Source organism: Strongylocentrotus purpuratus, unplaced genomic scaffold (genome assembly GCF_000002235.5).
Source record: "Strongylocentrotus purpuratus isolate Spur 01 unplaced genomic scaffold, Spur_5.0 spur5_scaffold_20, whole genome shotgun sequence".
Lineage (NCBI taxonomy): Eukaryota > Metazoa > Echinodermata > Echinoidea > Camarodonta > Strongylocentrotidae > Strongylocentrotus > Strongylocentrotus purpuratus.
This window is the reverse complement of record NW_022145606.1, coordinates 2,810,053-2,833,378: the sequence shown is the minus strand read 5'-3', so window position 1 is coordinate 2,833,378 and position 23,326 is coordinate 2,810,053. Positions and strand designations below refer to the sequence as shown.

Genomic DNA, 23,326 nt, shown 5'->3' with positions numbered 1-23,326 from the left:
GCATTTTTCACGCATGAGTGATTAAAAGCAATTTGAAGGAAGGAAACCAAAAAGACATTTGGCGGGCGGTATCTGAATTTCGAAGAAAAATTCACATTTCTAGAAAGTTGAGTTTCTGCCCTTTCATATGACACCTCAATCAGGAAAAATGAGCGAGGAATAACAAAGTTCTGTTTGTTAAAGTAGCCCTTACATTTTCATAATTTTAACAAACGAATTCGTTTTCACTGGGTGCCTGCCGTAGCAAAAAGCAGATTTGACAAAAGACTTAACTCTGTTTCGTTGACAATCAGCCATGCATGAAGACTCTCGTCTACGGTACTGTACATCTTTCTGTGTACAGTGCTTGTTCCTTTACCAAGACTGGGTCAATTTTTTTATGATTTTGATGACTACATGTACAAAAACTTTGCAGTACACACCAATAGGGCCTACTTACATACTACATGATCAACTTGTTCTGATCCATTCCACACATTTTCTTTCACAATGCAATCAGAAATGAATTCTCACAGAATCAAACGAAACTTACACTGAATGTTCAAATGTTACAAATAAATGTCATTTGCACTCACCTTTATCTTTAAATTTAAGTTTTTCATTTGATTTTTCAGGTCCAGATACAGATGAGCTTTGAGGATTGAAACAAGATGCAGGAGTGTCCAGTCAGAGTAGCCGTCAGGGTAGGTTCTCAAGTCAAGAGTCCTCAACTATTTTGAGGATGCTCTCTCATTTTTTGTAAATTTAAAGGCCCACTGTACTACTTGTAGCTACTTGCTCCCTCTATATAGAACACAATGCCTAATCGGTGACCATTGGTCCCCCATGATCCTCTTTTTCTTATGTTAATTGAGAGCTGAGTTAATGAGATCGCCACCTGTCAGTGACCTCTCTGGGTGGTCTAATCCCTCCAAGCCAAACTAGTACAGATGGGCTTTAAGTGTCTTTCTTTGATCTTCGTGCTTGTATATTTACACCAGTGGAAGAAGTTTATACCAGGAACCTACTGGAAATGTTGTGTGTTGTACTGTTGTTATATACATGCATCAATTGTGCAGTTTTAATGAAATAGCGTGGCTAAGAGACTTTGATAGAAAGTGCTTTATAAGGACTGTTTTATTATTTTTATTATTATTTCGAAAAAATTTGTTATATGTACACAACTTGTAATTTTAGGAAATGAAGTATTCCAATATTTTGTCATGTTTCTCTACATTTCCTTATCTGTAGTTTTGAGGTTTTACACCAATGTTTAACATGTATTGATGCTTAAATAGGTGTCTGATATTAGCTCCAAAGAGAATATAACAGAAAGATAAACAAATGATCAGTGAAAAGAAAAAGAAGAAGATGAAGGAGGAGAAGAAGAAGAAAAAGAAGAAGAAACTAGTGTGCTTAATTTTCCAAAATGTTGTGCCTTAATGCACAATTCACAGATCTGCAGAGAGTATAAATAATAAGACGAACATGTATAATGTATACATTTCATTTTCGCGCCCCTCCCCACCACCCCCCCCCCCAAACAAATTAATATTCCTAGAAAAGCTGACTACATTTAATTCATTTTTGTAGGTGCGCCCTCTGTTGGCTCAGGAGCGTCTTCATCACCATGAGCTATGTGTGAAGGTCAACTCTAAGGCAAACCAGATTGTAGTCGGGAAGGACAGGGCGTTCACCTTTGATCATGTGATGTCATCAAAGACATCTCAGGTAAAGTAACATGACTCAATGAAGTCACTAGATATCTGCAATAATTAACTTGTGTCTTGGTTCTGTGAATGAAAGACATGTTTAGGTCTTTCCTTAAAAATGTAGTTATTTGGTATTGGCCCGGTCACACATACAGTACATGTAGACGATGCACGGTCCGTGCCTTGAAAATCGAAAAAGGTTGTGCTCCCAACTTTTGTAGGGATTTGTGAGAAGCTAGCGAGCTAACACTGAATGCATAGCTTGTTGCTAGCGCACTGTGCGTATACCGGGCGTGTGCTCTGTGTATGTCTGATGTTGGGCTAACGTGTCTGGCGTCCTTTTGGTGCGTACATTTATGGGTCGAGCTCCGCACACATTTTTGTGCATGTACAAAAAATCCTGATGCACACAGCAAATGACTTTGAATGCATAGCATTGATCTAGCGCACTCAACGAGTGAGTAATGAGTGAAGACACACACCTATCAGAACAAAATTACCATGCTTTCCCTATGTGTGACCGCCCCATAACTTTGAAAATGAATAAAAAGATATAGATATATTTCTTTCCTTAATGATGTAAACTACCGGTTTGCAAGTTCCAAACAAAATATATGAATGTGTAATGTGTTATAAGGCCAAAGTACCTTGATTGTCAATAGTTGAGGTATTCAAACTTCTTGCAGCTAAAGTGTGAAATTTAACTCAACAATCTATTTTACATGTACATGTAATGTATTTTGCAGAATCTCATGGAATGTCTTTTTGTACATGTTTTGTTTATTTGTTTCTTTTGTTTTGTTTACATATTTCTCTTGTTTTTTTACATATTTCTCTTGTTTTTTTAAACATTTTTCTCTCATTTTGTTTTACAGGAAGCAATCTACCAAACTTGTGTTGACAACCTCATCACCAGTTTCTTTGAGGGTTACAATGCAACAGTGTTTGCTTATGGTCAAACGGTATGTATTAGACAGCATGTGTGTGTGGAGAGTGGCAAATGTAGATCAATGTCTTGTCAAAGGACATTAGTGCCGCGGCGGGACTTGAACCACAATATTGTAATTACAATAATTTAGAAATAAAGCAAGGTATTTCTCTTTTGAGCAGTAGGTCATATCGTTATCAAGATTTGGGTAAGAAGGTCATAACCTTGTGATCCACAGTCCGGTGACATATCCGCTCGACCACGACACCTCGTGATGGCTCACGAGAACTTTTCTAGAAGCTCCCTGACAATATTCATATCTTTTAATAACTTTTTCTTCTTCTCATGACAGGGGTCTGGTAAAACCTTCACGATTGGTGGAGCTGATGTGATCAACATTCCAGAGAATGAACAAGGCATCATACCCAGGGCAATAGGTCACATCTTTGAGAACATTCAGGTAAGAAGGTCCTAAATCCAACCGCAGTAGGTTGTTGTTGTTGTTGTAATAACAATGATTCAGAAATAGATTTTTTAAAGAAATAGGTTATATCTTTAACAAGTATTCATTTTTTTATTCATTTGATTAGAGCTGAACTTGTTTTGATCAGTGCCTAGTACACACGTCTTTTCGTGTTTATAGCTCGCGATCGCGATGTTGCAGAGGTCAGGATTTAGGATTTAAATGGCGTCAGTGAAGTTGTGCCCACCACTAAGAAAGTCTCTAGCTATAACACTGATGAGGAGTACTACACAATCACTTGTTTTGTTCACGTCTTTAAATCCTGTATATGGTCATTCTTGCATGTTACTGTGATGAGAACACAATTCACCGGGCATGGTGGCTCAGTGGTTAGAGTGCCCGCTTCATGAACGGGAGGTCGTGGGTTTGAACCTGGGCCGAGTCATACCAAAGACTTATAACAATGGACCTTCTGCCTTCTAGCTAGGCGCTCAGCATATTAGATTTGAGAAGGGTAGTAATAACATATTATGTTATGCAGGGCCCACTGAAAGAGCAGTTTTATAACTGAAGTGGCTACCCTGGGTAAATAAAACGTTATATGTAATGCTATTCTTGGATTTTGTCTCAATATATCTTGGCATGAGATGACAGGGACGATTAGAATAACTATTTTTGGCACTCGTTTTTCTTTTTGTTTTTCTGCTACAGAACAACCACAATCGAGATTTCACGATCCATGTGTCCTACATCGAGGTTTATAAAGAAGATTTAAGAGACCTGCTGGATATGGAGACTAGCAGTAAAGATATGCACATCAGAGAAGATGATCAGGGAAATACAGGTGAGAGGGAGAGAGAGGTAGACAGAGAGACAGACAGAAGGACAGACAGAGAGAGGCAGAGAAAGACAGAGAGATAGACAGAGAGAGAGAGACAGACAGACAGAAATAGAAAGAAAGAAGAGGGAGGCAGAGGGAGAGAGAGAGCAAAAAAGAGGGGGAGGGGGCTAATGGGAGGGATGCACTGACAGGGATATACATGTAGAATGAAGGGGAAAGGAGATAAAGGTGAATAAAGCAACCAAAAAAAAAGGGGGGAAATGGGAGAGGAGAAAAGCAGCACTTATGCCTGAATTACATTTGCCCCGGGCGACGTACGATAATTAGTCTACGATTTTTGTAGACATCGTAGGAGGCTACGGGCTACGACGTTTGTGTTTACATTATCTACGAGCATCGTGCCATTTATTGTATTGGCCCTCGGGGGCAGGTCAGGGCAAATCCGTACAGAGGCTGCTCGGAGATTGTACGGAAATCGTGCAATTTGAATGCAGTAGCCGTGCAGTCTCCGCAGCCTCCACACGGAAATCGTACGGAGCCTGTGCAGCTTCCGTGCAAAGGTTGCGCGGAGGAGCGGTGACCGTACAGCCGTGTCCCCCGAAAAATCGCACGTTTGCTGCACAATCAGTGCAAGGCCTCCGGGCGATGCCCGTGCGGGGATTGTGCAATGCAACCTACGACATGTATACAGGCTACGGGCTTACCATTTTTTCAAATTTGTTTAACTTCTTGTGAAACAAAATCGTAAAGGCTGCTGAGCCCGTGAATCCGTACAAAAATCTCACGGCCGCCTCCTGCCTCCGCACAGAGGCCGCACGGAAAAGGGGATACGGGCAGGATACGGGCTCCGTAGACTAATCGCAGGCCAAATGTAATCCAGGCATTAGATACATACATAAGGGGGGAAAGTCAGTTAGAAAGAGGGAGAGAGAGAGAGAGAGAAAAGACAGTAACCACAAATATTTGTGCGTGTGTTACCCTTCATATATAATGTATTGTGCATAGTAATCTATGTTGTTGCAGTTTATATTGTTGTATTCTTTTACTTCTCTAGTTTCAGAAATGTAAATTCAAATTTTGTGTTGAAAAATTTCATATATCAACAAGTGGGTTCTTCTTTATAAACCGTGCCTTGGTTTCAAACCCGGGTCGCCGGATTATGAGACCACTGCTCTACCAACTGAGCTATCGCACCTCCTCAAGTAAAGTCACATTACGAAGAGCCGGCAGTAGATGGAGATAGAAAGCCTGCTGGCAGCATCACCAATGTCTGGGAACAGACAAGGCTAACCCTGTAAACGATCATGGGATCGGACGCCGATACCGATCCGATCAGGGGTGATCGGATAATAAATTCCGATCGCCGATCAATTAAAATGATCAGAAAAAATTGGCAGATTTTTTTTTTTTAATGCCAAAATTTTTCAAGTTTTTGGCTATCAAATGCTTAAAAAAAATCATAGCTGGGATTATTTTGCCATGTGGAGTTGTTGTAGACCATGTTTGTTGATATTTAGTGCCTTTTCATGACTTTGAAATTAATAATATTGGTCTAAGAGCAGAGGCAAAACATGCGGGCCGCCATCTTGGATTATAAGGCATACCTACATACCTCATTAAAAAAAAAAAAAAATCAGCTGATTTTTTTTGTCGCTCTTCCGATCCGATATCAATCAAAGGTGCGAGGGTGTTTCTCCGATCTTCCTATCCGATCAGAGCCCCAACTTACAGGGTTAAACAAGGCACCTAGCAATCAAGCAACCTTGTGGTAACCTTGTGGTTTAGTCAGTCAACTGGATATTGTGACACTGTTTACTTTTTCTTGCAGTAATCCTAGGCACGTCTGAGATCCCCTGTAGCTGTATGGATGATGTCCTGCGGTGCTTAGAGATAGGCTCCACCCACAGACACACAGGAGCTACCAACATGAACGAACATTCCAGCCGATCACATTCCATCTTTACTATTCTCATGGGTGAGTTCAGGCAGAGCTTACATACGTTTTGGAAATTGTAATGATTTTAATGATAATAGATCACATTTATAATGCACCTAATACTTTGTTTCTAGGCGCAGTATATATTATTAACCCGGTCATCGGTTTTAGGCTTACCCGCACACAATGTATGCACATTCTCCACTCCCTGGGGAGCATTACAAGCACACACTTGCTCATCCAACCACATTTTACTACTGAGTTTGAACGAGCATTCCAATTAATCATATTGTATCTTTACCATTCTTGTGGGTGAGTTCAAACAAAGCTTCCATACATTTTGGACTGGACTGTAATGATTCTAGTTCCAATATGAACGAGCAATCCAGTCGATCACATTGTATCTTTATCATTCTTATAGATGAGTTCAGACAAAGCTCCAATGTACATTTTTGACCAATATGCATGTAATTAGAATGATTTTAGTACTGACTATCAGGGAATAATTTTCCTCAAATATTTTGATTAGCAATTTCAGCTGATGGATAAATATTTCAAATGAAATTCTGTACATTTCTATGGAAGAAAACTGCTACACAAACAATATTTTGTGTAGCAGTCATGCAAAAATGCATAGCAAATTGCGATGCGATACCAGGAAAATTATTCCCTGGACTATGAATTAGCATTCCAACCGATCATATTTACTTTCTCATGGGTGAGTTCCAACGAAGCTTCCACACGTTTTTGACTGAATTGTAATGATCTTAGAACTGAATATGCAGAAGCATTTCAATCCATTTGAGGCGATCACATTTTATTTTTACTTTTCTTATGGATGAGTTTAGACAAGTCATGAACAGACATTTCTATTGTTTATATCAAATGTAAACATCTACATGTATTCCTGTCAATAGCATTGCATCTTGACCATCTTGGGTTGAATGGTTCATTCAAACTTCTGGTCTACTTTTCTGACTGAACAAGCCCCTTCATTGTGTGAAATGTCCCATAGTAACTCTATCATTCTCTATTGTTATACCTGGGTGCATTCAGACCAGAGATGGAGAGCCAGTGTCTTTTATTTCTACTGAACAAGCCCATTCATTGTATGAAACACCCCATAATAACTCTTTCATTCTCTATTGTTTTACATGGTTGCATTCAGACCAACGATGGAAAGCAAGCGCTAACTCTCCCTCATCGTCCCCTGTCATCTCGCCCCGTGGAGAAGACGAGCTCTCAGACGAGGACGACGGTCAGGACTATCACTTCATGTCCGCTAAGTTTCACTTTGTTGATCTGGCTGGGTCGGAGAGGGCTCATCGGACTGGCAATGCAGGCGAGAGGTTCAAAGGTCAGAACGCACTGTTTGTATTCAAGATGCTAGATGTGTTTCTGTCATTAAAAGCCCCACTGTACTACTTATAGCAACTTGCTCCCTCTATATAGAAAACTTCCCAATCGGTGCCTGTTGGTCCCCCATGATCTTGTATTTTGTATGTTAATTGAGAGCTGAGTTGATGAGATAGCTGCATGTACCTGTCAGTGACCTCGCTGTGTGGTCTAAAACCTCCTGGCCAAACTAGTGCAGATATGCTTTAAAGTTCTATACAAAGATGGTTATTTCGTCTTCAACCCTTTTTTTGTATCTTAGTATAAATATATCACCATTAAACACCCCTTGACTTTGCAATTGCATGCAGGTAGTGCAAATTTGATTGCAATTTTGAATGGTGTGCTAAAATTCCAAGCATATTCTTTAGAATGTGGCAAAATTGTATAAAACTCTTTTGTGGTTTGCTAGGTAGAAATTTATCATATAGTAGTTGCAACATTATTGATGTGCATTTATTATTTATCATTAAATAAACCATAAAGATTTATATTTGATGAACATGACATTCCTAATTGAAACCCCAGTCAAATTTTTTTCCCTGGATGAAAGAAATTTTTAAATCATGATTTCAATGATAGTAGATCTAAAAAATGGGAAATTTTGATTTTACAACTTCATTCTTATGGAAAATACTATCGCTAGTGGTATTTGTTTGTCTCGCAATGTGTGGTCAACAAGGGATCTAAACGAATATCACTAGTGATATTATTTTTGATACTACATCCGCAATGTTTAATATATTTAGCATTATCTTCATTCTTGTTCAGAAATATATATTGTTCAATTTCACGTTTTGAAGACAGACATTCATTTCTGCATTTTCTTACTTATGTAAACGTAGACAATGTCATGATGTAATGTGTTCCCTAATATTTTGAAGCGCCTTGAGCATTTAATTAAAATGGATAAGCCGCTATATAAATCTCATGTATTATTATTAATATATTTCTGTTGTACACTTTTCTTCCATCAGAATCTGTGTATATCAACAGCGGTCTGCTGTCGCTAGGCAACGTGATTAGTGCCCTCAGTGACCCGAAGAGGAAAGCGACGCACATTCCGTACCGTGATTCTAAGATCACTCGCCTCCTGAAAGACTCTCTGGGTGGGAACGCTAAGACCTGCATGATCACCTGCATCAGTCCTTCTGCAGTTAACTTTGATGAGACATTGAACTCCTTGAAGTATGCAAACAGGGTGAGTAGAAGTAATAGTCAAACCTCTCTATAAAGACCACTTGTATCAGTCCTTCTGCAGTTAACTTTGATGAGACACTGAACTCTTTGAAATATGCAAACAGGGTAAATAGAAATAATACAGACATTCAATGGCCCAGAATTCACAAAGGAAATTTAAATTCAACCGATGGTTTAAATCCTCATTAACATGACCCATGGTCTAAAATTAGCGCCACAGAGGTCCAATATTTGCACTAATTTTAAGCCATGGGTTATGTAAATGAGGGTTTAAACCTTGGATTAAATTTAAACCTCCTTTGTGAATTCGGGCCAATGTGTCTTGACTTATTTAAGGCCAGTTCTGGGACCTGTTTCACAAAGCCTTCTTTCAATGATCAGTGACAAATCTGCTAATAACCAATTAGAAGCAAGGATTAAGTAGCTTATAACAAAAACTGTCATGTTTCACTGATGACAAGATTTGTGAAATAGAGCCCTGGTTTGTTCAGTTCGCCCTAAGTAAAGATTCTTTTCTGATGTGAAACTACGTTAACAACATAATAATAAAAATAATAATAGTAATGATAATATGTTCATTTATATAGCGCTCTCAAGCAATTTGTTTCACAGCGCTTTACATGGTTTTAAGGCGGGGAAATCAGTTAAATAAATAGGTCTTTAAGTGCTTCTAAAAGGTGTCTAGATTTGTTACTGATCGATGTTTTTGTAACAATTTGCGCCCCCAAAAAAGAAGACTTGTTAGAATGAAATATACTTTTTCTCCTACTTTGATTCAGGCTCGCAACATCAAGAACAAACCTATCGTGAACAAAGACAAGCAGGCCACTCGTATAGCTGAGATGCAAACAGAGATTCAAGCATTGAGAGATGAACTACAACGACATAGACTTACTACAGCTAATACTGAAGTGGTGAGAACATGTAGATAGTTTACAGAAATTGTCTGCTTTGAAGGACACAGTTAAAACTATTGTACAATAATAATAATAATAATAAAAACGTTACTTATAAAGCGCTTACCACCGAAGTCTCTAAGCGCTAAAACCTACAAGGGGAGCCCGAAACTGTAGTGTGACCTGAGATGAACTCGAAGGGGTAGTGCAGTCTCGAGATCACTAGTTTTGAAAGTGATGTGAAAAATGAGCAGTCATTATTTGTTTTATTAACTACATCCTCTGTGTCAGTTCTTTAAGAGATTTTTAAACAAAATTATGCATGTCAAAGTGTATTAATACAGTATGTACAGAAGTGTATCCATTGCTAACTTCATGCGCACCCATTGTGTAGTTGCACATTTCCCACCAGTAAAACCATGCCTGGTCAATATTTTTTTTGCCATACTGAATGATGACCTACTGCACCTGTAAATTGAGAAATGCTTCTTAGCTCTTCTTTCATGCTGATGTTTTTCATTACTTATTACAGGGACCGGATACATTGCGAGTGCAGGATCTAGAAGAGCAGATCACAAGGTGAATAATTTGCTTAGAGTGAGAATGTACGTAAAAAGGAAACCAGAAAGAGAGATAAACCGCCAGCAATTTGAATCTGCAACATCTACACCTATTTAGACGGTGTCTGCACCCCAAGACCATTTCTGGTCGAGAAAGGATGAATTAGTAACCAATACTCTGGTGCTCTTCAAACTCATTGGCCCGAATTCACAAAGGAGGTTTATCGACAAACCTAGGTCTATGTGCGTCATATGACGCGTTTCGATGTGTTTACAACCAAGGTTCAGACAAATCATGGTTTGAAACGTGTCATATGACGCACATATACCTAGGTCTGTCGAAAAACCTCCTTTGTGAATTTTGGCCAATGTCTGTCGTAAGGATGTGAAGAATTGTTAGGCTTCCTTTTATCATTGTTTTTAATGAACGTTCTTTCATCTTGTATAAAAAATCTTGCAGATTAAGAAATGAACTGTCTCACTTCCGCGTGTGCACGGACGAGGCGTCCAAGATCTTTGCCGCCTTCCAGGACAGCGATCGTCTGACCAAGGCTCAACGGACAGCGGTCAATAACTGGATGGACTTAGCCAGTGAGATGAAAGATGCAGTCAGGTCAGCCACGCCCCTCGACCCCGCCCGGTATGGACCGGTGGAAGGCCAAGAAAAGACTTTGGAGCTGGAGAGTAAGCTTAAGCAGGTGAGAGGTCTGTGTATGATTTTATGGTCTAGTTTATGAAAGGTATATTGTATACAGTGATTTGTATGCCCTATCAGGGGAGTGTTTCACAAAGACTAAGATCAACATTAAGATTGGACTTAACTTGAAGGGACTTACAAATCGTGGTCACAAATCTACAGAATCGACCTTTCTTGATGAAAAAAATAAATATTAATTACAGATCACAATTGAGAGAACAATAGTGAGAGCAACCAGTGGCATTAACGGCCTGCCATAGTTAAGTACAACTTAATGTCGATCTTAATCTCTGTGAAACACCTCCCTGAGCTTGTTATGTGTCATAGAGGTCAGCCACGCCCTCTGACCCCGCCCAGAATATTCAAACAAGGCTTTTTACTAGTGATCAAGCCCAATAACCCAGGCAGTATTTCAAGAAACCACCATAAGTACAACATCATTGACATCTAATGGAATTGCATGTATTGTAATTGACATCTCATGGAATTGCATGTATTGTAATTGACATACGTTTCAGTGGGATGTCGGAGAACTTGTTCTTATGACGGTTTCGTGAAATGATCCCCAGGAAAACATGTTCTAGGAAATGGCGGCCCCAATAGTTATTCATTAAAGAAGAAAGAGTTCTAAGCATAACAACATTAAGATATACAGTCTAACCTGTCTATATTGACTGCCCAAGAGAAACACAAAAGTTGTCTTTGTAGACAGGTTCCTTTTATACAGTGCGTCCCAGAAAAAACGAAACCGAGAAGTATCGATGTTTTATCATAACTTAATCACAACCATAATTAATGAATGATACATATTTGGAAAGCTTAGAGTCTCCTCTTTCAGTTGATGCTACTCACGTGATGCATATTTTACGCATGAGTGATTAACAGCAATTTGAAGGAAGGAAACCGAAAAGTAATTTGGCGGGCGGTATCTGAATTTCAAAGAAAAATTCATATTTCCAGAAAGTTCATTTTCTGCTCTTTCATATGATACCTCAATCAAGAAAAATGAGCCAGGAATAACAAAGTTCTGTTTGTTTAAAGTAGCCCTTACATTTTCATAATTTCAACAAACGAATTCGTTTTCACTGGGTGCCTGCCGTAGCAAAAAGCAGATTTGACAAAAGACTTAACTCCGTTTCGTTGACAATCAGCCGTAGACAAGAGTCTTCATGCATGGCTGATTGTCAACGAAACGGAGTTAAGTCTTTTGTTAATTTCGTTTATTAATACGACAGGCAACCAGTGAAAACGAATTCGTTTATGGAAATGCAAGCACTACTTTAAACAAACAGAACTTTGTCATTCCTCGCTCATTTTTCCTGATTAAGGTGTCATATGAAAGGGCAGAAATTCAACTTTCTAGAAATGTGAATTTTTCTTCAAAATTCAGATACGGCCCGCCAAATGTCTTTTTGGTTTCCTTCCTTCAAATTGCTTTTCATCACTCATGCGTGAAATATGCATTATCTAAGTAGCATCAACTGAAAGAGGAGACTCTAAGCTTTCCAAATATGTATCATTCATTAATTATAGTTTTGATTAAGTTATGATAGAACATCGATACTTCTCGGTTTCGTTTTTTCTGGGACGCACTGTATATTACATGTTTCAATGAGAAACCATTTTCAAGGGAATCATAAAATGTGGTCTTTGTAGGCAGGTGGTCACTAAAGCAGGTTTGACTGTAATTACAAGAATGAAATATATATTAAATTATCTTGTTTGTTTTAGGCGTTGGGTGATCTTGCGAGCGATGAGCAGATATTTGCAGACAAGAGAAGAGAGAATGAAGATCTACTTGCCAGACTCCAAGATATGGTGAGTACAAACAAACATGAAAAAAGAGGTAAATACATGTGCATGTATTGAGATTATATAGTTGAAATAGTTGAAATATTTAGTTGAAATATTTATTGGTTACTGAATCATCATAGGTTATAACAATAATGTGACAATGTCTTTACATGAGTATAAAACATAAGTTAAATTACATTTCCACATTCAGTAAATCATAGATACATACGCTCGAAGAGGTGATGATACAGAAGGGCTACAGCCTAAGCGTGACAGCTTGATACGCTTGCAGCCCAGAAACATTTAAAATCATAACGATTGTAAAGTAAAGTAAATTACAGAACATAATTGGGGGAAAATAACAAAAAATAAACAGTGACTTGCAACCAAAAAAAAAAAAAATGGGATAGAGGGTGCATGGGAGGGGGATTTTCCTGCTATATCAAGGAAATGCTGACAAACATAAATGATATCATGTGTTAATTTAAGAGATTTGTCAATATTTGCTCAATAAAATTGATTTCACACTTTTCTTGAAAGTATATACTGACTTCAAGTTACGGATGTCAACGGACAGTGAGTTCCAAATATCCGGACCAGAATGTCTTATAGATTTCATAGGGAGCATAAAGACCGGGTTATTATATGATTGCAGTGCCCTCAGTGAGAAGAGTATTAATACTGATGAGGTAAACAAGACATAAACAAAATATATATTATTATTAATATTATTATTATTATTTATCGTTATCATTATCATTATCATTATCATTATTATTATTATTATTGTGTGCACAAAATGAAAGAAACAATGCAATCCTCTACACTGACTATTTGATATAGCACTGTTTCTCAGTTACAAAGGCTACAAAATGTGCTACTTATACTTCAACCGTAATAAAAACATTTCAAGGAGACCAGGGGGTGTTTCACAACGTTTCTTTCACAATACAAACGCATGACCAGAACTCAAACGTTGTATATGTGACACAGTGATTTCTGTGTTCTTAATGCTCATCAAACTTTTCTTTAATCTATGCAATTGGCAGGAATCGGAAAGAGACCGTTGCTCCAATGAGCTGGAGAGGGCGCTTGATAACATACGTCGTCTAGAGGGTGCTCTTGTTGAACAGCAGACCAAGATCACAGAGCAGCAGTCTCAGCTAGGCCATGGGGTATGCTCTCTTTCTTCAAACATGTTATTAATAACACACTTCCTGAACGCAGCATATTTCCATTATGATGATGTAAAGTCAATCACTTCACATGTCTGTATCGTATGACACAAAGCTCAGTGAAACCTAAAAGTCCTAACAGTATTTGCATTTGTGAAATCTTATTTATTTTTCTTGCACCAAAAAAAAAAAGTAGTGAGAAAATAAATTTAATATCGAAAATAAATAGAAGAAAAACAAATAGGGGCAGAAAACTCTAAATGAGCTTTTACTGTAGTTACTGTACTACTTGATCCTAATTTTAATTGCATGCATTTGCAATTTTTTTGCTTCCAACAACATTTTCTTTAAAGGCCCACTGCACTACTTGTAGCTACTTGCGCCCTCTATATAACAAACGATGCCTAATCGGTGACCATTGGTCCCCCATGATCCTCTTTTTCTTATGTTAACTGAGAGCTGAGTTGATGAGATAACCACCTGTCCAGTGACCTTGCAGTGCGGTCTAATCCCCCCTGTAAACTACGGCAGATAAGCTTTAACGTGTCTTATTATACTAGCATTGCATGATAATTGAAGCAGCAGATACTTAGTGCATTATTCCCATAGTGACAAGAACAGAAATGAAACCATGCTTCTTTTTTTTCCCTAGACTGGTGGTGGAGGTGCATTTGAGCTGCCCCTGTCTGCAGGTAGGAGAGCTATGTCAGTACCTCCTCATGCAATGAGGACCAAGTCTGCTTCAGGAAGTAACACAGCCAGGGACAGAAGACCAGAGGCGAGGAGACTGCATACCAGCCCGCCCTTGGTATGATGATTTAGATTTTACGTTCTCGTTTTCTAAACAAAAGATTTGGAGGAAGAGGAATTTTGTTAGGGTAGTAGTGATGATGATAATGGTGATGGTAATGGTGGTGGTGATGATGTTGTTAATTCTGCAAATTTGCAACCAAAATGTGTACGTCCCTTGAGAGACCAATGCCAGTAAATGGTGAGAGCAAACAGTGGCCTGAGCAGTCTACTGTAGTAAAGTCAAACTTAAATTCAAACTTAGTCTTTGTGAAACACTCCCCATGTCACATTTTAGAGTATAATTTTTTTGGACCTGTTCATCTTGGCCCTGTATTACAAAGTGTTTTGCAAGTCCTTCTCCTATCTCTTATGTACATAGTTGCGATTGATATCAACTCTTTGTAAGACAGGGCCCTGGTTTTTTTTTTTCTTCACTCAGTTCTCGCTGGAGAGGATTGTTCAGGGTTTCCGAGCCAGGAGCCAGCTCCTCATCCGTCATCTTGAAGATAATGACGCAGTCCTACAGGAGAGCCTTACCGATAGCAGTGGTCCCGAGGACTCAGATACAGAGACAAAGTAAGACACTTTCAAGATGATGTAGTCCCATGTATACATTTTCATGTTTGATTTGAGGTAGTGTGTGTAGTCCCATGTATACCTATTCATGCACTCAAGATAATGATACAGTCCTTCAGGAGAGCCTTACCGACAGCAGTGGACCTGAGGATTCAGATACAGAGACAAAGTAAGAGACATTCAAGTTGATGTAGTCCCAGATATACATTTTCATGTTAGATTTGAGGTAGTGTGTGTAGTCCCATGTATACCTACCTATTCATGTTTGATTTTATGTAGTGTGTGTGTGGTCCCATGCATACCTACCTATTCATGCACCCACTCGCAATCTTGAAGATAATGATGCCCCCCTGCAGGAGAAGCAACATTTGAAGTCATGTGGTCCCAGATATATGTTGTCATGGTGGTACTTCTGAAGGTGAATTGTTATTTAGTCTACATCCAGTTTGTCTACTACACAATTAGTCTATTCCCATATGATCTACACCCAACCCGTCTACTGTGCAAATGTCCAATAATCATTTTGTCTATTATTATTTGGTCTAATAACCAGTAAGTCTAATTCCCAGAGTTTCTAATGCCCATTTCATCTACCATCAATAAGGTCTAATAATCATTTAATTAATGATGATTAGACCATATGGATAGTATACAAAATGGACATTAGACTAACTGTGAATTAGACCCACTAAAAGTTTGACTAAACTGATTATAGACCGAATGGCAATAGACCGTTGTGAAGACATTTAAATGTGACCTTGTGTTTGTCATTCAGAGCTTTAGGTCAGACATGGAGTAAAGAAGAGAGAGGAGGATCATCATCAGCCAGACAGAGAAGGAGAACCCAAATCAAGAACAACAAAGGTCAGATTGGAACTTAATAATCATGATGTAAAAAAAAAAAAAGATATTCAGTTTGGTTCATAATAGGTCATTTAACTCATTCGCAACAATTGACCACATTGTGTGGTTTGCTGTGTTTACAAGAACGTCTGGTGACCTAAGAGTCTGTCAGACTCTGCAGAAAAATATGAGCTAATCAGAGGCCTCTTTACTTAGACGTAGGAAAAATCTTATCCCAAGTTTAGATGACCCATAATTGGTTGTTTCAGGCAAAAACCAGACAAGCCTACACATGTACATGAATATTCATAGAGCTATTGTTGCCCGCCAATTCTGCCCAGCAACAAAGGCATGTTCGCTTACGTTCGTGAGACCGATTACAGCTATCGCGATACCTTGCCTTCCATTGGATACCCACAAATTGTAGTTAGATTGTGCTCCGACCAACCTGCCATTATTTCTCTTATATTTCATCTTTTTTTAGTATTTCTGTTTGCTGTCTCTATTTGTGATATTGTTTCATCCTGGTGGACATGTATTGCGTGTTATATAATTTCCTCCTGGGATGCCTAAGATGATGTCATTACATGTAAACTATATTTTTCAAAATCATATATTATTACTATTCTATAGGGGGGGAAAATGGACAATTCCCATCCCATTGAAGAACACAAGCTTGTTAAAGGGATTGGTAACTTTGTCTCAGATTCTGAAAGAAAATTCTGGATTTAGCTCATGATGCAATGATAATTATAAAACTTTAGGTCAGTCAGGAACCCCATGACTTTTACAAGCCGATCGCCTGTCTAATTATCAAGATATTTATGATTGGAATTACACATTTTGAAAACCGTTCGCCTGACGGTTTTCATAACACTACAGTCTATTGGGGAAAACGAGTATGGTAAAACCGGTCACTCAAAGATTTTTACTTTTTTGAGGCACTTCTTGATCATTTTGAAGCGCAATTTTTTTAGGGCTTCGATATTACACCATACCACAGACACTGATAACACGTAGGGCCGTGTATCTCAGATTTAACTTTGTTAAACGATCCCTTTAACACAAATAATTATAAATATCCCATATATGAAATCTGTGATCTGATACAGATGTATTTACAATTTGTTGTTGTTGTTCTTATCCCTATCTCTCAGTTGCTAATGGGACCCTCACCAAGTCAAGGGCAGGTCAGGACACGCCCTCTGAAGCTGTTGACCTGAGGTCAAGTGTCGAGGCGGGTCATGAGCGTGTGAGGGCCTCCCAACGTAACATGCAGGAGTCGCATCACAAGCTACGGGATCTTAACCTCAACATCAAGTGAGTAGACAGAGAAAGTATAGAAACATGAGAAAAAGTAGTTTGTGTCACTGAGCACTTAGGCCTTAGGAGTTAAGTCTATGTTTCACTAGCAATTGACTTCAATGGGGTGTTGGGTGGAGTTAAGTCCTTGTTGCTTGGAAAGCCCACATTTCTCTGAACATTTTGATATCAAATACTTGTTTTGATAAAATATGATGTTACGTCTTTGTGTCACTGAACCCTTGATATGAGAAACTGAAAAAAGGGATATACAGTCAAACCTGATTTAGTGACCACCTGTCTACAAATACCCCTTTTTGGTTTCCCTTGAAAACGGTTTCTCATTTAAACATGTACTAGAGGAACCTGTTCACTGTTTTAGAAATAGATGTACATAAAGAGATTCAAATAAAAAATATTCAAATTCAAATAATAATTTATTCACTCAATATAAAAAAACAGACACATAGAATTGCGAATAAACGCATACATGTATAACAAATATAAAAAAAATGGACATAGCAAAATCAGTAGATGACAACACAAATAACATAAATTGAGTGGGGATCAGATTAAAGATCTACTCAAAGATCTTGTGAATTCGACCCCTTAGAATAAAATAAATTGCATTGTATACTGTTGCATGTACAACAACAGGAGGGAGAGTATACATATACAGCTACAGCTGGGTCAGAGAGAAACAAGAGAGGGAGATAGAGAGAGAGAGAGAGAGAGAGAGAGAGGGGAAGAGGAAGGAAAATTGAAGGAGAGAAAGGCAAGATGAGAAGTAAAGTTAATACATAGGATGAAATTAGACCCAAGCAGAATAATAGTACATACAAAATAGAAAATAGAAATAACAATTATAAAAAGAAAAAACCCATACAAACCAGGGATATAACAATTAACATTGACATAAACAACAAACAACAGGTGACTCAATGTGGATAAGATTGTAAAAGCCTTTCGTTGTATTGTCTCTTGAAAACATTCAGAGAGCATGCAGATTTTAGATAAGGTGGCAATGCATTCCATAGTTTGGGACCTGCATAGTAAATTGTCTTTTGAGAAACTGAAGTTCTTGCATATGGGATGTGAAAGTCTGCATTTGAACGAGTACAGTGGGAGTGGATTGAAGAGTTAATGGAAACATAGCGAGTCAGGGATAATGGCAAGATCTGTCTCTGACAAGAGAACATAAAAATGGCCAGTCTTAATTTATACAAATCGAATACATTCAAGATTTTTAATTGAGTAAATAAAGGTTTAGTGGAGGCAAGGAAAGGCATTTTACAAATTATCCTCACTGCTCTTTTTTGCAATCTATATACTGTACTCTCAACATTTTTACTTGAGAAGCTGAGGCCCAGACAATATTGCAATATATAAGAAAAGGGTAAATGAGTGTGTAGTAAAGAGATAACAAAATATTTCTAGGCAGATAGTTTAGTTTGTTCATTACACCAATATTTCGTATTTCGTATTTTGTTGTACATATGTAATTTACATGGTCATGCCAACACAATTTGTTATCAATTTGAATTCCTAGAAATTTTGTGTTAGATACTATTGTGATTTCAGAGCCATTTAGATATACCTTATAGTTGGAAATATCAATATTTCTTTTGGTGAAAATCATCATGTGAGTTTTGTTTGTATTAAGTAGTAGCTTGTTAAGTTTGAGCCAATGGGCGACATGTTCTAGTTCATGGTCTAAAGTTTGAATAAGGGTTGCTTCATCTTTGTTTGATAAAGAAATTGTAGTGTCATCTGCAAAGAGGACATAACTAAGTTTTTGGAAGAACATTTATGAATATCATTTATATATATTAGAAAAAGTAGAGGGCCTAGAATTGACCCTTGCGGAATTCCGCATGAGATTTTTTGCATATCAGATTGGTTTTTATTGTAAACAGTGAATTGTTTTCGGTCCTCTAAATAGCTCTGAAACCATTTCAAAGGGATACCTCTGATGCCTAAACAAAATAGTTTTGCTAATAATATTTTATGATTTAAACAATCAAAAGCCTTTGAAAGGTCTAAAAACACACCGATAGATATATCTTTAGCATCCATAGCTCTTGTGATAGTATGAATAAATTCAATGAGAGCAGAAGAGGTTGAGTGTTTAGACCTGAAGCCAAATTGATTACTGAAAAGCAACTGAAATCTTTCAATGAAAGTGATAAGTCGATTGTACATGCATTTCTCAAGAATCTTTGACAATATAGGAAGGAGAGAAATTGGCCGATAATTTGAATACAGATTAGATTAACCCTTCTTAAATATTGGAATAACCTTCGCAACTTTTAACTTGTCAGGGAATATTCCATTGTTAATAGAAACATTAAATATTGCACATAAGGGTTTACTAATCAAGTGAATAATTTTCTTAACTACAGATATGTGAACATCATCATATCCTGGACTTGTACCACCTTTCATTTTGTCTACAATATTTATAATTTCACTTTCATGTATAGGTTTACAGAAAAAAGTATGCGAGTTGTTTACAATATGAGCAGTCGGGGAACAAGTAGGCTGGGCTACATTGTTTACTTCACTGAGCATTCTTGGTGCTACATGAACAAAGTAATCATTGAAACCTTCTGCAACAGCTTCATCATCAATGGTCTCACCATCCTTTTTGAATTCAGGAATTTTTGTTTTGTTTTTCTTTCTCAATAGGTTATTTATCACTTTCCATGTCCCTGACATGTTACCATTCAAATTTTTAAATCTCTGATTATAGTAATTTGTCTTTGCTTTGCGGATTTCCCTAGTAACAATATTTCTATATGAATTGTATTGGTTTTTATTTTCATTAGTAGGTTTCTTTAAGTATTTTCTATAAAGCCTGAGTCTTTTATTGGAAAGTTTTTTTAGGTAAGTAGTATACCATGGTTTTTTAAAGTTTTTTTTTTTGCGTATGGTGGTAAAAGGAAAACATTCATTGTATAAAGCCATGAACACTGAAATGAAGCTGTTGTAGTTAACATTAGAATCTTCAATTTGTATACAATCATGCCAATCTAGTTCACTTAAACTTTGACTGAACTTCAAAAAATTCGCATCATTAAAGACACGCTTGTTTACAGGTAAATCTATGTTTTCACTCAATTTCAAAAGAACATTGGTAAAAGTAAAGACAGGTAGGTGGTCACTTAAATCACTTAATAATATACCTGATTCACAGCCGGCATCAGCATTGGTAAGAATATTGTCTAAGAGTGATGCTTTATGGCGAGATATGCGAGTTGGTGCTTGTATCAATGGTAACACAGAGAAAGTGTAAAGGGTATCTAAAAATCGATCTGTAATGCTACGGTTGGTAACCGATGCAAGGTCAATATTAAAATCACCAAGCAAAAAGCAAGATTTATGTTCACGACTAATTTTCTCTAATATCCCCGTAAGTTTTTGTAAAAAATCTTCAATCGAACTTGCAGGAGTAAATAGAGAAGGAGAAAGTCTTTATTTTTGAGGGGGGGGGGGGTAAACACACATCATTGGAAGGAAAGAGACCAGGTGAAAGATAAAAAGATAGAAAGAGTTAAATATGGAGGAAGACAGTGAGAGTGACCGACATGCAGAACTAAAGAGAGCAAGAGAGATGACAAGGAGAAAAGTAGCCTGAATATTATCATTTAAAAAAAGTGAATTGTTGGAGTGAAGTTTTGGGCTTTGACCTTTGACCCTTTGTTTGATGCATTCTGTATTTCTTCTATTTCTATATCTCTATCTCTATCTCTCTCTCTCTCCATAGACTGAAAGAAGAGCTGATCCGTGAGTTGGCAAAGACCAGCAAGGAATCTGAGGCAGCTAACAAGAAATACTCAAACAAAATCAAACTGTTAGAAAAGGTAGGTAATTATTTTCTTAACCTTTTCCATTCCATGTGCAGCAAATTCGATTTTGATATTGTATGATGTATTTAAAATGAAGTTAGTTGAACGAAAGCAAGTTAAACTATTGATAACTGTTAAAAATATTATGTACCAAATTTAGCAATGTAGAAAATAGTTAAAACTCAAATACAGTATTAACGTAATAATAATAATATAATAATAATAATAATAGCCCAATAGTCCACTCCAAATTTTATTAAACCGAAACGGAAATTCTTTTTGCCCAATTGATCGTGAGCCCTGCAGCCACTGAGCAGCGCCAGATCTTGAATCTTGAATTTGTTGCACCCAAAAAGCTACGTTGACAGCTGTCCAGGGTGGAGTAATAGTGGTAGTGTGTGAGTGCGTGATGCGTGCAAGTAAAAGAAGCCAGACATTGTGCAGAAGAAGACATGTAAACTGGAGAGTACGAAGAAGTAGGGTGCATCTGGTGAGAACATTAATGTCGGCTTCATGGCTTCCCTCCCTACACGGCCCAGGTGGGCATGCCCATCATGGCTATGATGGACGGGACTGCAGAGGTCTGAAAACCAGCAATCGAGCTAGATGTTACAGCTACTGCTGGGAGTCTGTTCCATATGGGAATAACTCGGGGGAAAAAACTGTACTTATAGCAGTCCACTCTGCAGGGAAGCTGGTGAAAAATAAATGGGTGTGTGGTGTGTCCACGTAGCTCTCTCTGGTGCAAGACTGGGTGAATACCAGGTGTAAGTGGGATGTTCACCATGTTCTTGTGGATTTTGAAGAACATTCCACACTGGGCAAAGATTCTTCGTTGTTCAAGAGTATTCCAGGCCAGTAGAGAAATCATGTCTGAGACGCTCGATGTCCTTCTAAAGTCTTGGGTGACAAAACGTGCAGCTTGCCTCTGGATTCCTTCCAGCAAGTTGGTATTACGCCGTTTATGTGGATTCCATGCACATGAGGAGTATTCAAGTTGAGGCCGAACTAAGGTCTTGTAGGCGGTTTCCCTCACTTTCTTGCTGCAGGAGCCGAGATTTCTCCTCAAGATGCCCATGGTTTTGGATGCCTTAGAGCGGAGTGCTTCGACGTGGGTGTTCCAGCGTAGATCATCTCGAACTGTTACACCAAGGTACTTGTATGTCTTCTTCTGTGGGAGTACTTGCTCATTCACTGAGTAGTTGAACAGGTATGGCCGGCGCTTCAAGGTGATGGAGAGGTGAGCACATTTAGAGATGTTAAAGGCCATGCTCCAAGTTTCAGCCCACTGAAACACCTTCTGAAGGTCTTCTTGGAGTCTTTCCTGGTCATCAGGGCCACAGATTGTACGGTAGATGACACTGTCGTCAGCAAACAGTCTCATGGAGGAATTGACATTAGTTGTGATGTCATTGACATATAGCAGAAACAGCATAGGGCCGAGGACGGATCCCTGCGGAACCCCTGATAGTACGCTAGAGGGCGGAGAGGCAGAGCCATTGACAGACACTTGTTGAGACCTGCCAGTTAAGAATGCACTGATCCAGTGATGGGTGTTTCCCTGGATTCCATAGTACGTCAGCTTATGTAGGAGTTTGCGATCGACGTTGCTCTATCCCTTATTGTTGAACGCCAAACAAGGTAGCAACAACTCCCATCTTTTAACGTCTTTTGGTATGACGCGGCCGGGGTTCAAACCCACGACCTCCCGGTTGTGAGGCGGACGCTCTACTGACTCAGCCAACACTTAAGGGACAGCATGCGTAAATGAGGGAGTTTTGTTGTATAAAACAAATGATGCATGCTGGCATTTGTTCATTACAGGATCTATTCACTGTTGCTGAGGCTGTTTATGCACTTATTGCTCTAAGCCTGATGGCTTCGGACAAAAGATGCATACAGCCTTAAATCGAATATGGACAAATCGTACAATGAAGTCATCCGCATGCATCATTTGCATGCTATCATGGTAGAAGTGTTGCAGACGAGTGGTTTAAGAACTTGACTTGAAATTCAAAGGTCGTGGTTCAATCCCCGATATGGCACAAATGTCCTTTGGCAAGGCATTAATCTTCATTTGCCACAATCGACCCAGGTGAGGTCAATGGGTACCTGCCAGGAATTAATTCCTTGAAATGCTGGAGCGCTGTAATGGCAGCTAAGCTAAAGCCGGGGTAATAATTAGCGCGTTTCAGAATAGAATTTCCAGAAAGACGGCGCTATAGAAATGCCTATTATTATCATGTTTTTTACACGTGGTGTATAAATTAGGTTCCTCTTGTATAGCAAACAGATTAAAGAACGTACTTCCTTTTCTTATACATGAAAACCAGAAAGGCTTTATGTCAGGGCGCTTTATTGGAGAGAATATCCGTTTGTTATATGATTT

General features: G+C 38.3%; 1 protein-coding gene across 1 annotated transcript in view; it reads left to right on the top strand.

The window, feature by feature from the left end:
- Positions 1-23,326, top strand: part of LOC578556 (kinesin-like protein KIF27) — a 44,341-nt gene that overhangs the window by 3,933 nt on the left and 17,082 nt on the right. Inside the window, exons 2-19 of the mRNA XM_030992631.1 lie at positions 615-683; positions 1,573-1,710; positions 2,567-2,653; positions 2,972-3,079; positions 3,794-3,926; positions 5,752-5,898; positions 7,028-7,216; positions 8,232-8,455; positions 9,234-9,368; positions 9,883-9,929; positions 10,371-10,608; positions 12,339-12,425; positions 13,451-13,576; positions 14,229-14,384; positions 14,808-14,944; positions 15,720-15,808; positions 16,945-17,107; positions 20,856-20,952. Coding sequence (XP_030848491.1) covers positions 651-683; positions 1,573-1,710; positions 2,567-2,653; positions 2,972-3,079; positions 3,794-3,926; positions 5,752-5,898; positions 7,028-7,216; positions 8,232-8,455; positions 9,234-9,368; positions 9,883-9,929; positions 10,371-10,608; positions 12,339-12,425; positions 13,451-13,576; positions 14,229-14,384; positions 14,808-14,944; positions 15,720-15,808; positions 16,945-17,107; positions 20,856-20,952 — 2,334 coding nt within the window. The 5' untranslated portion in view covers positions 615-650. The remainder of the gene's footprint in view (positions 1-614; positions 684-1,572; positions 1,711-2,566; positions 2,654-2,971; positions 3,080-3,793; positions 3,927-5,751; positions 5,899-7,027; positions 7,217-8,231; positions 8,456-9,233; positions 9,369-9,882; positions 9,930-10,370; positions 10,609-12,338; positions 12,426-13,450; positions 13,577-14,228; positions 14,385-14,807; positions 14,945-15,719; positions 15,809-16,944; positions 17,108-20,855; positions 20,953-23,326) is intronic.